The sequence below is a fragment of the Primulina tabacum genome, chromosome 4 (genome assembly GCF_025594145.1).
Source record: "Primulina tabacum isolate GXHZ01 chromosome 4, ASM2559414v2, whole genome shotgun sequence".
NCBI lineage: Eukaryota > Viridiplantae > Streptophyta > Magnoliopsida > Lamiales > Gesneriaceae > Primulina > Primulina tabacum.
In genome coordinates, this window is record NC_134553.1 from 1,983,448 (window position 1) to 1,997,669 (window position 14,222).

General features: G+C 38.4%; 2 protein-coding genes across 2 annotated transcripts; both read left to right on the forward strand.

Annotated features, from left to right (window-relative positions):
* Positions 1–286: 286 nt before the first annotated feature.
* On the forward strand, positions 287–4,418 carry LOC142542301 (putative serine/threonine-protein kinase WNK3). The gene is made up of 8 exons (XM_075648873.1): positions 287–707; positions 917–954; positions 1,070–1,297; positions 1,380–1,603; positions 1,699–1,856; positions 2,492–2,675; positions 2,754–2,891; positions 2,982–4,418. The coding sequence occupies exons 1-8, from the start codon at positions 615–617 to the stop codon at positions 3,788–3,790; spliced, it is 1,872 nt and encodes a 623-aa protein (XP_075504988.1). The 5' UTR covers positions 287–614; the 3' UTR covers positions 3,791–4,418.
* A 7,005-nt stretch (positions 4,419–11,423) lies between these two features.
* Positions 11,424–13,178, forward strand: LOC142542303 (elongation factor Tu, chloroplastic-like). The gene has a single exon (XM_075648875.1). The coding sequence runs from the start codon at positions 11,520–11,522 to the stop codon at positions 12,951–12,953; it is 1,434 nt and encodes a 477-aa protein (XP_075504990.1). The 5' UTR covers positions 11,424–11,519; the 3' UTR covers positions 12,954–13,178.
* Positions 13,179–14,222: the final 1,044 nt, after the last annotated feature.

Below are 14,222 nucleotides of genomic sequence, written 5' to 3' on the forward strand. Positions count from 1 at the left end.
TTTTTTATGTCAAAATATTATTTTTATTTATAAATATGGATCGAGTCAATCCGTCTAACGTTTTATAAAAAAATCACTCTTGTCAAAAAATCGAGTTAACTCGATCTCACATTTACTAATTTATTATTACATTATCAACTCTTTTTTCTAAATTTTGAAAAAATAGAGTTTTTGTAAGATGATTTAACAATATTTATCTGTGTGAAATGAGTAAATTTGATTTATATTTTAAATAAAAAAATAAAGTTTTAACATAAAAATTAATGAATTTACCTCTAGATTTGTTCCAAATAGAAAAAGAAAAGAATACCCTGAGATGACAGGAGTTTGCTTCCTCGTTTCGATCAAATCTTTTTCTATGTTGCTAAATCCCACGTATATGTACACATATACATATGTTATATAAGACCCAGAATATAAAATTCCAATTCAAATCTCACAGAGTTGAGAAATTCTTACATATTTTTGCTCGTATTCCATTTTTTTAATCTTCTTGATTCCAATTCGAGTGTCAACTAGTTTAATCAGCCTCAAATACTCCAAATTTTCGTTTTTAGAGAGATCTGAATCTGCGAGGTCTTTTGTTTCTGTAATTTTTTTAATTAATTGGGACAATGCCGCAAGATTCCGTGGCGGAATCCGACCCGGAAGATTCCGATTCCGAGCCTGAGTTTGTTGAGGTTGATACCTCTGGTCGCTACGGTCGGGTGCGTATCCTTCTTAGAGTTGCTCTCAATGCTTTGATTTTAAATATTATGTAATCATAGCTAATGGTGCAATTCAAAGTTTGGGATGATTTGCGTTTGCGTCAGCTGGTTTGATTTTTTTTTTTGGAAGCGATCAGCTTTCTATCATAATTTAATCATTTGCTCTTTGCTTGCTGATTTTCAATTTGTTGTGACGTTCAATTTTGTAGTATAAAGAAGTGCTTGGCAAAGGAGCTTTCAAGAAAGTGTACGCTTTTCTGGAATTCCTGCTGCTTCAATTTATATATTTATTATTACATGTACAGAATTTGACTAGTTATGGTGTTTTTGTGGCTCGTGCCTTTTTTATGCTGTCAAAATAGATATAGGGCATTCGATGAACGGGAAGGAATAGAGGTTGCTTGGAATCAAGTTAAAATTGCTGATCTCATGAGGAATTCCGTTGACTTTGAGAGGCTGTATTCCGAAGTTCACTTACTAAAAACCCTCAAGCACAAAAATATTATCAAATTCTACAATTCTTGGATTGATCCCAAGAACGAGCACATCAACTTCATAACCGAAATTTTCACATCCGGGACTCTGCGGCAGTATGTTCAAATTTAAGTGCTTATTTGATTTATAGAGTTGGATGTGGATGGTGTATTGGAAGCTGAATCTGTTTCTGTTTAGGTATCGGAAGAAACACAAGCATGTTGATGTGAGGGCACTGAAAAATTGGTCAAGACAAATCCTGGAGGGGCTTTCTTATCTTCATAGCCATGACCCACCTGTTATTCATAGGGACTTAAAGTGTGACAATATTTTTGTCAATGGAAATCAAGGGGAGGTGAAAATTGGTGATCTAGGACTTGCTGCTATTCTTCAACAGGCACGTTCAGCTCATAGTGTTATAGGTAACATTTGATTTATTTGTATTTTTATTGTTTTTATGTGGCATGCAATAGGTGTTTATACCTTGAAGGATGATGTAATGTGATTTTGATACCAGGCACACCGGAATTCATGGCTCCGGAGCTTTACGAGGAGGAATACAATGAACTTGTAGATATATATGCTTTTGGAATGTCCTTGCTGGAGCTAGTGACCTTTGAGTATCCATATGTTGAATGTGCTAATGCTGCTCAGATATATAAGAAAGTGACAGCAGTAAGTCATATGTTACTCTCGGTGTAATATTTGAATCTTTTCTGTAATCAGCATGTTTTTCGGTTGGAATATGTATTATAATGCTTTTTGTTCCCTTTAGATTCATTGTTGTACTAGTTTTTATGGGGACCGCTGTGTGGTATGGGGTATTAAAAGAAATTAGCCCCGGACTAATGAAGGTTCTCTTATCAAAATAATTGCCTGAAATTATGTTCACACTGTCATGGTTGTTCATTAGAGTACTTCTCTAAGGAGTTACGTGGACCTCGCATTTAGATACTTGGATGTTTGGTGTTGAAATTATTTTTGTACCACAAAACCCTCGACTCATCTCCATCCTATTGAGATGGATCGGCATGGAGTTTGTCAGATATTTTGTTTGTGATCCATTTTTATTCGCATGGTTTGTTGTTGATCTTCTTGTCGCTCTAAAACTAGATTATCAGTGAGATCCATAGCTCTATGATTTTGATGTTAGAAGCCTTGGAAGAAGGAAAAGTAATAGTTTATTGCTTCTACTTTTATGCAAATTTTAGTTGCCCCAATTTGGATTGAGGAAAGTTTACTTATATTTTTCTTGACTTCTCTTCTGCACCCTGCAACCACGTTGTTTTTCATTGTTCCCGCTTGAACAGGGAATAAAACCTGCATCATTGGAAAAAGTTAAGGATCCTGGGGTTCGGTCATTTATAGAGAAGTGCATTGCAGAAGTCTCTGAGAGGTTGTCAGCAAGAGAACTTTTGATGGACCCATTTCTCCTACCCGATGAGGAATCTGGAAGTAGAGGTCGCTGTGTGCAATCCCAACCCTTGGATGCAGGTACATGTGACTGGTTTCTGCCATTTCTTTATTGGAATTCCGTCATCCTTCCCAGTTTTTGACACTTCTTATTTGAAGATGACAATGGCAATCAGCTTGACCGAGGAAGAGACTCTGAAGACTCTATGCCCGAGGGAAGTCGAGATTTCACGGTGCAGGGTCAAAGAAAAGACCATAATACAATATTTTTGAAACTTCGAATTGCAGATTCATCAGGTTATGTTTGTTTCCTTACTCAGCTGATTCAGTGCGTTTGTTTTTACAAAGATTTCCCTCACGGGTGCAATTGGTTTTCTTCTTGAGCAGGTCATATTCGAAACATTCACTTCCCATTTGATATCGAGGTGGATACTTCAACTGCTGTCGCTAGTGAGATGGTTGAAGAGCTTGACCTGACTGATCATGATGTCTCACTAATTAGTGCAATGATTGATTCTGAAATCCGATCCCATATTCCTGACTGGGCGCCTATAGAAGCCTCTGGTGACAATGTTAAAGGTGAGATTATTTCAGAAAGTGCTGAATCTGGAGCTGTGGATGATGCTTCCCCCATTAGTAGTGATTCTGGCCCATTTGTTCTGGAAAGATTACCATCCGGTCGGAAGTATTGGTCCGATTCACCCAAAGCTAGTGGGGAAACCTCACCACTTAGGCCTGGGCCATCTAGCTTGTTGGCAGAGTCAGTAGCCTCTGGATACTGCTTGTATGAAGAAAATTTAAAATCTCCTAGTGGCCATAGAGATATGGATTCTTACCATTTGACTTCTTCATTCGGCCATGTGGAATATTTTTCTGATTGTGATAATAATGTGGAGGAAGCGAATTCTGGACCCCCTGATTCAGAAGTTGCTGATATTCCTGCCAACCGTTTTTATTCGCTTGAGAAAATCTTGATACAGCATGAAACAGATTCAACCGACATCAAAATTATTGTTGATAAGCTAGAGCATCTATTGGAGGAGCAGCTTAGGGAGCTAGGCGATATTCATAAGAAGCATGAACTAGCTGTTATGGATCTTCTGAATGACCTTCCCCAAGAGACTCGCCTGGAGGTTCTTAGCTTCTGCCATCAAAAGTTAACGGAACTTAAGTTGCACCATACATGGTACAAGTAATCCTTGGTATCGAAGTTCCTGTTTGATGTAAGTCTTGCAATCTGATCTAGCTCAGCCGAAGAAATTAATTTGATTTGTTCTTTAATCCTGTCGTTTTCATCCTTATCTTGCGGGTTGAAGATATTCCAGAACGATCAAAGCTTCTTCTAACCAGTGAGAGTGCTAAAAAAACTAAGGTCAGGTAAATGAAATACGTTTATCATGGACCTGTTCTTGATCTCAGCTTTTTGCTTCTTGCTGCTCTTGTTGAAGTGGACAGGAAAAACCACGATTATAGCTCGAACACGTATGCCATAGATTAGTACAATGCTGCTAGGTGATATCTCATTAAATATTATCTTCTTTCGAACTTGAATACCTTTGATATATTTCTCTCTATTCCACAGATAATCTAGCTTTCTCAGAAAAGTATAAATGTATATAGCTACATCTTTGTGTATTAACAACGTTACACGCCATTTATTCTTGAATCGACTATCGTTGTTTTTGTCTGAAGAGACTACTTGTTATTTTACTGGTGAGATTGTTTGAGGATGACAGGAAATTGTTCATATTTGTCCGTGCAGTAAAGAAATGTACGTTGGCAATGGTTATAGTGCGGTGCTGTGTTTCTTTGCAGTTTAGTATATATTGGTGGATCAATTTATTTATATGGGCTTATATGTGAATAATTATGTATTGTGGGTTGTCTATTAAGTTAAGCCCAAAATAAAGTGATCAATTAATGTTTCGGGTTATTGGGCTTTAATGTATCTAATGGGCTGTGGGCCTTTAATGTGTAGAGACATAAGTGTAATTTCTGTTTTAATGATGGGCTAAAACAGAAATATCAGAAGATATTGATAAACATTATCTATAAATATGGGTCATGGTCCCCAGATCTCGCGTTATCACTTTCACTATTCTCTCCTCCATTAAGAAAATAGTTCTGAAGAGAAACTAAAGGATTCTCTCAAGAAAAGAGCGCGTAGATCTGGAAGATCAAGACACGTTCTAAAGAATTCAGGATTATGGCTTCAGGTACGCTTCCGCTTAAGTTTTCAGTCAAATTCTTGATGATTTATCATGATGGATTCTGCGGTTTATGGGTTTTCCCCAACAAGTGGTATCAGAGCCATTCATGTTTGAATCATTGAGATTTGTTTAAAGTTTTTGGATACTTTTTGGATCCAGATCTGAAAAAAAAAATAAATTTTGTTTAAAATTTTTTTGATATGGCTTCAGATCTGGAAAATATATTGATATGTTTTCAGATCTGAAAATATTTTGATACGGTTTCAAATCTGAAAATTATTTTGGTTTAGATCTGAAAATTTTTTTTTTGATAAGGTTTCAGATCTGGAAAATATTTTGGTTGAAAATCAAATCTTTAAAGTTTCAGTTTTGGTAAAAAGATTTGGTTGTAAAATTTTAAAGATTTGGTATAAGATTTCGATTTTCCTTCCGGTTTTTGTTCAACAAAATATTTTAGAGAAAAAATCGAAAATTCGGATTAAATTTAAAAAAAAAAGGTACGGGTTCGGGTCGTACGTACCCGGGTCGACCCGAACCGTACAGATCCGGGTCGGGTCGTACGGAACCGGGTCGACCCGACCCGTACGGAATTTCCGAAAATTTTTTTAAAAAAAAAACAATTTTTTTTTTCGGTTCAGGTTTATTCGGTTAAGGTTAAATATTCATTAATTCAAATAATGACAAGGTTATATGTATTTTTAAAATTGATTAATTGAAATAAAATGTCGCCAAAGTGACCTCTTTTATGGAAATTAATTTTATTTTGAAATACAAAAGGATTTTGGGTATATGTGATTTATATGAATATTGATCGGCCCAAAGGAAGGTTAATATTTAATATAATCACATATGCAATTGTGGTGGTAAACATGTGATAGTTTTTCGGTTTTTTCATGTGAATAATAAATCGGCCCAAAGGAAGGTTGTTATTTGACATGATAGTTACTATCAGTGTTTGACTGCTGCGCCAGGATATCACTTACAAGTTAATCTTTTGTCCAAAGATGAAACATTAATGGAGTGCTCGATATTCTGTTTATGGGGTTTACATTATTTGAATTTATTGATTATTTTATTTGGATATTTGGTTGAGCATGTATATTTGGTTTTTTGTTCTCTGTTCAGATTTGACTCCTGCAAATATTCACTCCAACATAAATTCTATTCCTATGTTAAATGGCTCTAATTTTAAATCATGGCAAGAGAATTTATTGATAGTTCTCGGAGTCATGGATTTGGACCTTGCGATAAGGGTTGACTCTCCTTCTGCCGTTACGGATAAGAGTACCTCTGATGAAAAGAGGGAGTTTGAAAGGTGGGAGAGATCGAATCGCATGTGTATGATGATCATGAAGAGGTCCATTCCAGAAACATTCAGGGGCACAATGTCTAACGACATTGCTACGGCTAAGGCTTTCCTTCAAGACCTCGAAAAGAGGTTTGCTAAAAGTGAAAAGTCTGAAATTGGTACACTTTTGGCAAGCCTAGTTTCAATGAGGTACAGAGGTAAGGGCAATATCAGGGAGTACATTATGGAAATATCTCATCTTGCTTCAAGGTTGAAAGCACTGAAGCTTGACCTCTCTGAGGACTTGCTGGTGCATCTGGTTTTGATATCTCTTCCTCTTCAGTTTAACAAGTTCAAGGTGAGCTATAACTGTCAGAAAGAGACTTGGTCTCTGAATGAACTCATCTCGCACTGTGTCCAGGAAGAGGAAAGGTTGAAGCAAGACAAGACAGAAAGTGCTCATTATGCCTCTACCTCGAAGGATAAAGGAAAGAAACGAAAGTATAAGGAAGCTGCGGATACACAGCCTCCGAAGAAACAACAGAAGAATCCTAGTGATTCTCAAAGTTCTGGTTGTTTTTTCTGTGGCAGTGATGGGCATATGAAGAAGCAGTGCAGTAATTATCACGCTTGGCGTGCTAAGAAAGGTATGCTTCTGAATATGGTTTGTTCTGAGGTTAATTTAACTTCAGTGCCTAGACACACGTGGTGGATAGATTCTGGTGCAACAACTCACATCAGTGTGTCTATGCAGGGTTGCCTGGATTGCCGAAAACCAAGTGATGCTGAAAGATTCATCTATGTTGGTGACGGCAACAAAGTTGAAGTTGAGGCAATAGGAAAATTTAGATTATTGTTAAAGACTGGAATATATTTGGATCTTTATGAAACATTTGTTGTGCCGTCTTTTAGACGGAATTTGATTTCCATTTCTGCATTGGACAAATTTGGTTATTCTTGTTCTTTTGGAAATGGAATATTCAGTTTGTTTCTCGATTCAAAATTGGTTGGTTCTGGTTCTTTATCAGGATACGATAATCTCTATTATTTGGATGTTATTGCTTCATTTAATGAATCCTTGCAAACAAGTAGAGGCACTAAAAGAAAATTAACCAGTGAGAATTCAGCTGCGTTATGGCACAAAAGATTGGGTCATATCTCTGAAAAGAGAATAAGAGACTCCTGTCAGACGAAATTCTCAAACCTTTAGATTACACAGATTTTAATAATTGTGTTAATTGTATAAAGGGAAAACAAACCAACAAAAGAAGATTTGAAGCCAACAGGTGTTCAGGCGTCTTAGAACTTATACATACTAATATTTGTGGGTCATCCCTTCGGCTTCTTGGAATGGTCAACAGTATTTTATAACGTTTACAGACGATTTTTCAAGATATGACTTCATTTATCTCATTCATGAAAAGACACAGTCATTGGATGTGTTCAAAAACTATAAAGCTGAAGTTGAAAATCAACTTGGCTTAAAGATTAAAAGCGTTAGATCTGACCGTGGTGGTGAATACTATGGTAGATATGACGGTTCAGGTGAACAACAACCAGGACCTTTTGCTAGATTCCTGGAGGAATGCGGTATCGTCCCACAGTACACTATGCCGGGTTCGCCCACTATGAATGGTGTTGTTGAAAGACGAAACAGAACGCTTAAGGACATGGTGAGGAGTATGATCAGTCATTCTACCTTACCAGAATCACTCTGGGGAGAAGCACTAAAGACCGCAGCATATATCCTTAACAGGGTTCCAACTAAGGCAGCGACCAAAACCCCTTATGAACTTTGGACGGGTAAAAAGCCCAGTCTTAAGCATCTGCACGTTTGAGGATGTCCAGCTGAGGCAAGGCCTTACAAGACTAATGAAAAGAAACTGGACTCAAGGACGTTTAGTTGTTATTTTATTGGATACTCTGAAAGATCCAGGGGGTACAAGTTTTATGATCCCACGAGTAAGTCGATTTTTGAGTCAGGAAATGCCAGGTTCTTTGAGGATGTTGAGTTTGCGGGGGGAGATAAAGTAAGGGATATTGTCTTTGAAGAGGAATATGTAAATATTCCCACAGGTGTCTTGGACATTGGTCAGGATCATATTCCTCACTTTGACCAAGACACAATACAGGAAGACAATATTAGAGATCATCTCATTCCAGATAAACAAACTCAAGCACCTCCAGAACCTATGCCATTAAGGAGATCCACTAGAGAGCGGAGAAATGCAGTGCCAGATGATTACATTGTATTTCTTCAAGAACATGAGGCAGACATTGGATTGATGGAGGATGATCCTATTAACTTCTGTCAAGCCATGGAAAGTTCTAACTCTCAAAAGTGGAATGATGCCATGAATGAGGAGATAAAGTCCATGAAGGACAATGACGTATGGGATCTTGTCCCATTGCCTAAAGGTACGAAGCCCATTGGTTGCAAATGGATATTTAAAACCAAGAGGGATTCGAAAGGCAATGTGGAAAGATATAAGGCTCGTCTTGTCGCTAAAGGCTTTACACAGAAAGAAGACATTGATTATAAAGAGACTTTCTCTCCGGTTTCTTCGAAAGACTCTTTAAGGATTATAATGTCTTTGGTGGCGCATTTCGATCTTGAGCTTCATCAGATGGATGTAAAGACTGCGTTTCTAAATGGTGACATTGATGAAGCGATTTATATGGTGCAGCCAGAAAATTTTGTGTCCAAAGACACAAATAATATGGTTTGCAAATTAAAGAAATCCATCTATGGGCTCAAGCAAGCATCTCGACAATGGTATTTCAAATTTCATCAAGTGATCATCTCGTTTGGTTTTGAGATGAATTTGGTCGATGATTGTGTGTATCATAAGTTCAGTGGGAGTAAGCATATTTTTCTGGTTTTATATGTTGATGACATTCTGCTCACTAGCAACGATATAGAGTTGTTGCATGAAACCAAGAGATTTCTAGCTAAGAATTTTGAGATGAAGGATCTTGGTGATGCATCTTTTGTACTGGGTATTCAGATACATCGGGATCGTTCTCGGGGTATTCTTGGATTATCTCAGAAAGGCTATATCGAGAAAGTTCTCAAGCGATACGGGATGCAAGATTGTAAACCAACAGATACCCCTGTGGCTAAGGGAGACAAATTTAGTCTCAAACAATGCCCAAAGAATGATTTTGAGGAAAAAGAAATGCAGAAGGTTCCCTATGCATCTGCAGTGGGGAGTCTGATGTATGCTCAGGTTTGTACACGTCCAGATATTGCGTACGTGACAGGAATGTTGGGACGATATTTAAATAATCCAGGAGTGGAACATTGGAAAGCAGTCAAAAGAGTTTTACGGTACCTACAGAGAACAAAAGATTACATGCTCATATATCGGAGGTTGGATCAGCTTGAGATCATTGGGTATACTGACTCCGATTTTGCTGGATGCCAAGATAGTATGAAATCTACGTCGGGCTACATCTATCTCCTTGCTGGAGGTGCCATTTCCTGGAAGAGTGCTAAACAGTCACTTATAGCCTCTTCCACCATGGCAGCTGAGTTTGTAGCGTGTTATGAGGCATCCAATCATGGAATATGGCTGCAAAATTTTGTCACGGGACTGTGCATTGTTGATGGCATTGAAAGGCCACTAAGATTACATTGTGACAATAAATCAGCAGTTATGTATTACAATAACAACAGGAGCTCGACGAAGTCAAAACACATTGACATCAAGTTTCTGGTTGTTAAAGAAAGAATTCAGAGTGGAAAGTTGTCTATTGAGCATATCGGTACAAACTCCATGGTTGCGGATCCGCTTACTAAGGCACTACCACCCAAACAGTTTCATGAGCATACTGCTAGTATGGGTGTTATGTCAATTGAGGAAATCCAGTTTTAGTGGGAGTTTGTTGTTTTAAATGTTTTTCAGTTGTAGACATTTTCAGTTACAGTTATGTAAATTTATTTTCTGCAGAAATAAATTTCAAGTTAAGTCACACTCTGATTATTATTTAAAGTTTGATCTCAATAAGGTTAAAGGGAGGACCAGTTGGAAATAGGCATGTTACGGTCACATTGCATGAAATTTCCATGCTACACATCCACTTCATGATCCATGTCATTCAGTTGTGTTGGCATATGTGACCATTGATGGGTCTAGTTACCTTGAGTGTAGCGAAGACTGCTTTGATCCTATGTTGATGTGATTGATGGACCAGATTGGTTATAGATACATTTCGGAATGACAACAATTTTGAGCTCATAAGGTTATTTTCACAAACATAAGTATAAAGTTGCACATATAGCCCAAGTGGAAGATTGTTGGATCAATTTATTTATATGGGCTTATATGTGAATAATTATGTATTGTGGGTTGTCTATTAAGTTAAGCCCAAAATAAAGTGATCAATTAATGTTTCGGGTTATTGGGCTTTAATGTATCTAATAGGCTGTGGGCCTTTAATGTGTAGAGACATAAGTGTAATTTATGTTTTAATGATGGGCTAAAACAGAAATATCAGAAGATATTGATAAACATTATCTATAAATATGGGTCATGGTCCTCAGATCTCGCGTTATCACTTTCATATTCTCTCCCCCATTAAGAGAATAGTTCTGAAGAGAAACTAAAGGATTCTCTCAAGAAAAGAGCGCGTAGATCTGGAAGATCAAGACACGTTCTAAAGAATTCAGGATTATGGCTTCAGGTACGCTTCCGCTTAAGTTTTCAGTCAAATTCTTGATGATTTATCATGATGGATTCTGCGGTTTATGGGTTTTCCTCAACATATATTGGTTGTGAGCTTTGGCCACTTATTTGAAGCCTTCGATTTCTTTTTTGCTTTTTTATTTATCGGATTCAATAATTTAAGGACTGAATAATAATTTGTATATGATGTCATTTACTATAGCAATATAAGTTACTTTAAAAGTAACAAAGCTTGTATACACATATTCTTCATGGAGCTTTGTTATTGTTCTTACAGCCTGTTTTTGCAGAAAATAATTTTCAAAACTAATATGAGGTTGGAGCTTGTAATTTTTGTGGCCCAAATTTTTGAACGTGGACCAAAAGTAGACTCAAATTTTTGTGGGCTTCCATTGTTTAGTGCAACTGATTCAAGTCTCTTTTCTTCATATAGGTATAGCCACAAGAAATGTATGAGATCATACCTCAAAGAAAAATAAGTCTCTCATTAAATTATTAATTGTTGTAAAGGAAAAAAAATTAAGAGAAACTGTTGAATTTGACATGACACGTGTCAAGATCTGGTCGTAAAATAGTTTTTTTTTTTTTTAAAAAAAAAGAACTTGAGGATTGGGATAGGAATCGGACGAAAGGCCATATTTGCTCTGCCAAACATATAACACGCTCACACACACTTGTTATCCCTCCAAACCCCATCCATCCCGATTCTGCTCTCTTCTCCTCTCAGCTGTCGCCGCCCATGGCTTCGATTTCCGCAGCTGCCGTATCATCGACGACCGCCACAAAATTGGGATATCCCTCCGCCCCTTCTCTCTCGAATCCCATTTCATCAAAACCCACCAAAGTCATCCTATCCTCTTCTTTCACACCCTCCTTATCTACTACTCTCTTCCTCCAACCCGCCACTGCTACCACCGCGCCGCTCCGCCGCTTCACGATCCGCGCAGCGCGTGGCAAATTTGAGCGCAAAAAGCCCCATGTAAACATCGGCACAATTGGCCATGTCGACCACGGGAAAACAACCCTCACTGCTGCGCTTACCATGGCTTTAGCTTCCGTTGGTAACTCTGCTCCTAAGAAATACGATGAAATCGATGCTGCCCCTGAAGAGAGAGCTCGTGGGATTACTATTAATACAGCTACTGTTGAGTATGAGACTGAGACACGGCATTATGCTCACGTTGATTGCCCGGGACATGCTGATTATGTTAAGAATATGATTACTGGAGCTGCCCAAATGGATGGAGCGATTTTGGTGGTTTCTGGGGCTGATGGACCAATGCCGCAGACGAAAGAACATATTTTGTTGGCGAAGCAAGTTGGGGTTCCGAATATGGTGGTTTTCTTGAATAAAGAAGATCAAGTTGATGATGAGGAGTTGATTCAGTTGGTGGAGCTTGAGGTAAGGGAGTTATTGTCTTCTTATGAGTTCCCTGGTGATGATATTCCTATCGTTTGTGGTTCTGCGTTGCTTGCTTTAGAGGCTTTAATGGAAAATCCCAAGATTAAGAGAGGGGAGAATAAGTGGGTGGACAAGATTTACAAGTTAATGGATGAGGTAGATTCTTACATTCCTATTCCACAGAGGCAGACTGATTTGCCATTTCTGATGGCGGTTGAGGATGTTTTCTCGATTACGGGTAGAGGGACCGTGGCTACCGGTAGGATAGAGAGAGGGACTGTTAAGATTGGTGATAATGTGGATCTTGTGGGACTGAGGGATACTAGGTCCACAATTGTGACAGGAGTTGAGATGTTTCAGAAGACTTTGGATGATGCCATGGCTGGAGATAATGTTGGGTTGCTGTTGAGAGGTATCCAAAAGCTTGATATTCAGAGGGGTATGGTGCTGGCAAAGCCGGGAACCATAACTCCACATAAGATATTTGTGGCAATTGTTTATGTGTTGAAGAAGGAAGAGGGTGGAAGGCATTCCCCGTTTTTTGCAGGATATAGACCTCAGTTTTACATGAGGACTACTGACGTGACGGGGAAGGTGAATTCCATTATGAATGATAAGGATGAGGAGTCAAAGATGGTGATGCCCGGTGACCATGTCAAGATGGAGGTTGAGCTAATTATGCCGGTTGCTTGTGAGCAGGGAATGAGATTTGCCATCAGAGAGGGAGGCAAGACTGTAGGCGCGGGTGTCATTCAGTCCATTATTGAGTGAAGTGGATGATAAATGGAGGACCATGAATTGATCTATACTTGGTATCGTGCATTTGAACTAATGATATACTGGTGACAATGGATTGATCTTCCCTTGGGAGTGCATGCATTTTCAGTTAATCGTCATTGATTATTCCCTTTTTGGTTTACTTTTGTTACGCATTAGTCTATTAGTTTAGCTTAAGAACATCGTTGCGATGATTCAATGAAAGATCCAATTTGTTTTGCTCCTGTTGTTCTTAGAGCAACTTATAGCCAACTTGTTAAGTGATTCTGCTCTGGAGAAATGAGAAATTTCCTTATTTTCTTGATTGCTTAAACCCCACCAAAGACAAAATTAACTGCAGGTTATTGTAGGAAGCAGCTTTGGGAAAGCTAAGGGTAGCATCTACAATGAGTTTGGCCTGTCCCATTTTGCCTTTTGACGAGGTTGTGAATTTTGAGATTTTGCTCGTCGGAAAACATTGGCATTCCCATCATTGTTCCATATTATGGTGGCTGAGTAAGGAGAACATATGAAAACTCACAATTTATATGGAATATATGTGTATCGTATTGTCTTCCTGAAATAGCTTTGTTGATGCAATCTTTGAACTTCTATTTATATTTCAGGTGCAATAAATGCTTGATATTAGTTGTTTGTGTACTTGAATTTGGGTTCGGTCGACCCTACCCCTGCGGGCATTGCCTGCAGTGGTCGATCCAACGGTTCGGATTTTTTCGAGCCAGTTTTTTTTTTTTTTTTTACAGGGAGGTGGGCCCGGATCACTCATGTGGAGTGATCCCGGGCCGTTCATCGCCCGTGCAGGCAGTGCCTGCACGGGTAGGTTGAAACAAACCATGAATTTGTAACCAATAAGCATTTGGTTACTCACTTAGTTCAATGTCTACTGATCAGTGCATTACCTTAGACTAAATTTAGAAAGAAGTTCTGAAGGACTAAGAGGGCTGAATAGATACAATTCAGTTATACCTTCTGGATAATTTTCTAACACTCACCAGTTTCGACCCCTCATGAAAATAATCAGCTCTCCCATAAGACTAAATTTATGGGTGGTACACACTTGATTATGTGCTAGAGTACTATCCGAGGACTCAACATCGTGTAAGTATGCAGAGATGCATTCCCGTAATCTTTTTTTATTTACAACGGGGAAGGGACAGGCTCGAACACACGAACCCTCTAGCCTATATCCGACTAGCAGCTTCACCTAAACACGGAGTTTATCATGGCAAGCTTTATCCTCAGAATTTAGCCCATATAAAGAGA

Excerpts from the sequence above, each read along its gene's own strand:
- LOC142542301 (XM_075648873.1), top strand. The coding sequence starts at position 615 with ATGCCGCAAGATTCCGTGGCGGAATCCGACCCGGAAGATTCCGATTCC. Across the intron at positions 1,857-2,491 it reads TATATAAGAAAGTGACAGCA|GGAATAAAACCTGCATCATT; the intron begins GTAAGTCATATG and ends CCGCTTGAACAG. Across the intron at positions 2,892-2,981 it reads TCGAATTGCAGATTCATCAG|GTCATATTCGAAACATTCAC; the intron begins GTTATGTTTGTT and ends CTTCTTGAGCAG.
- LOC142542303 (XM_075648875.1), top strand. The coding sequence starts at position 11,520 with ATGGCTTCGATTTCCGCAGCTGCCGTATCATCGACGACCGCCACAAAA.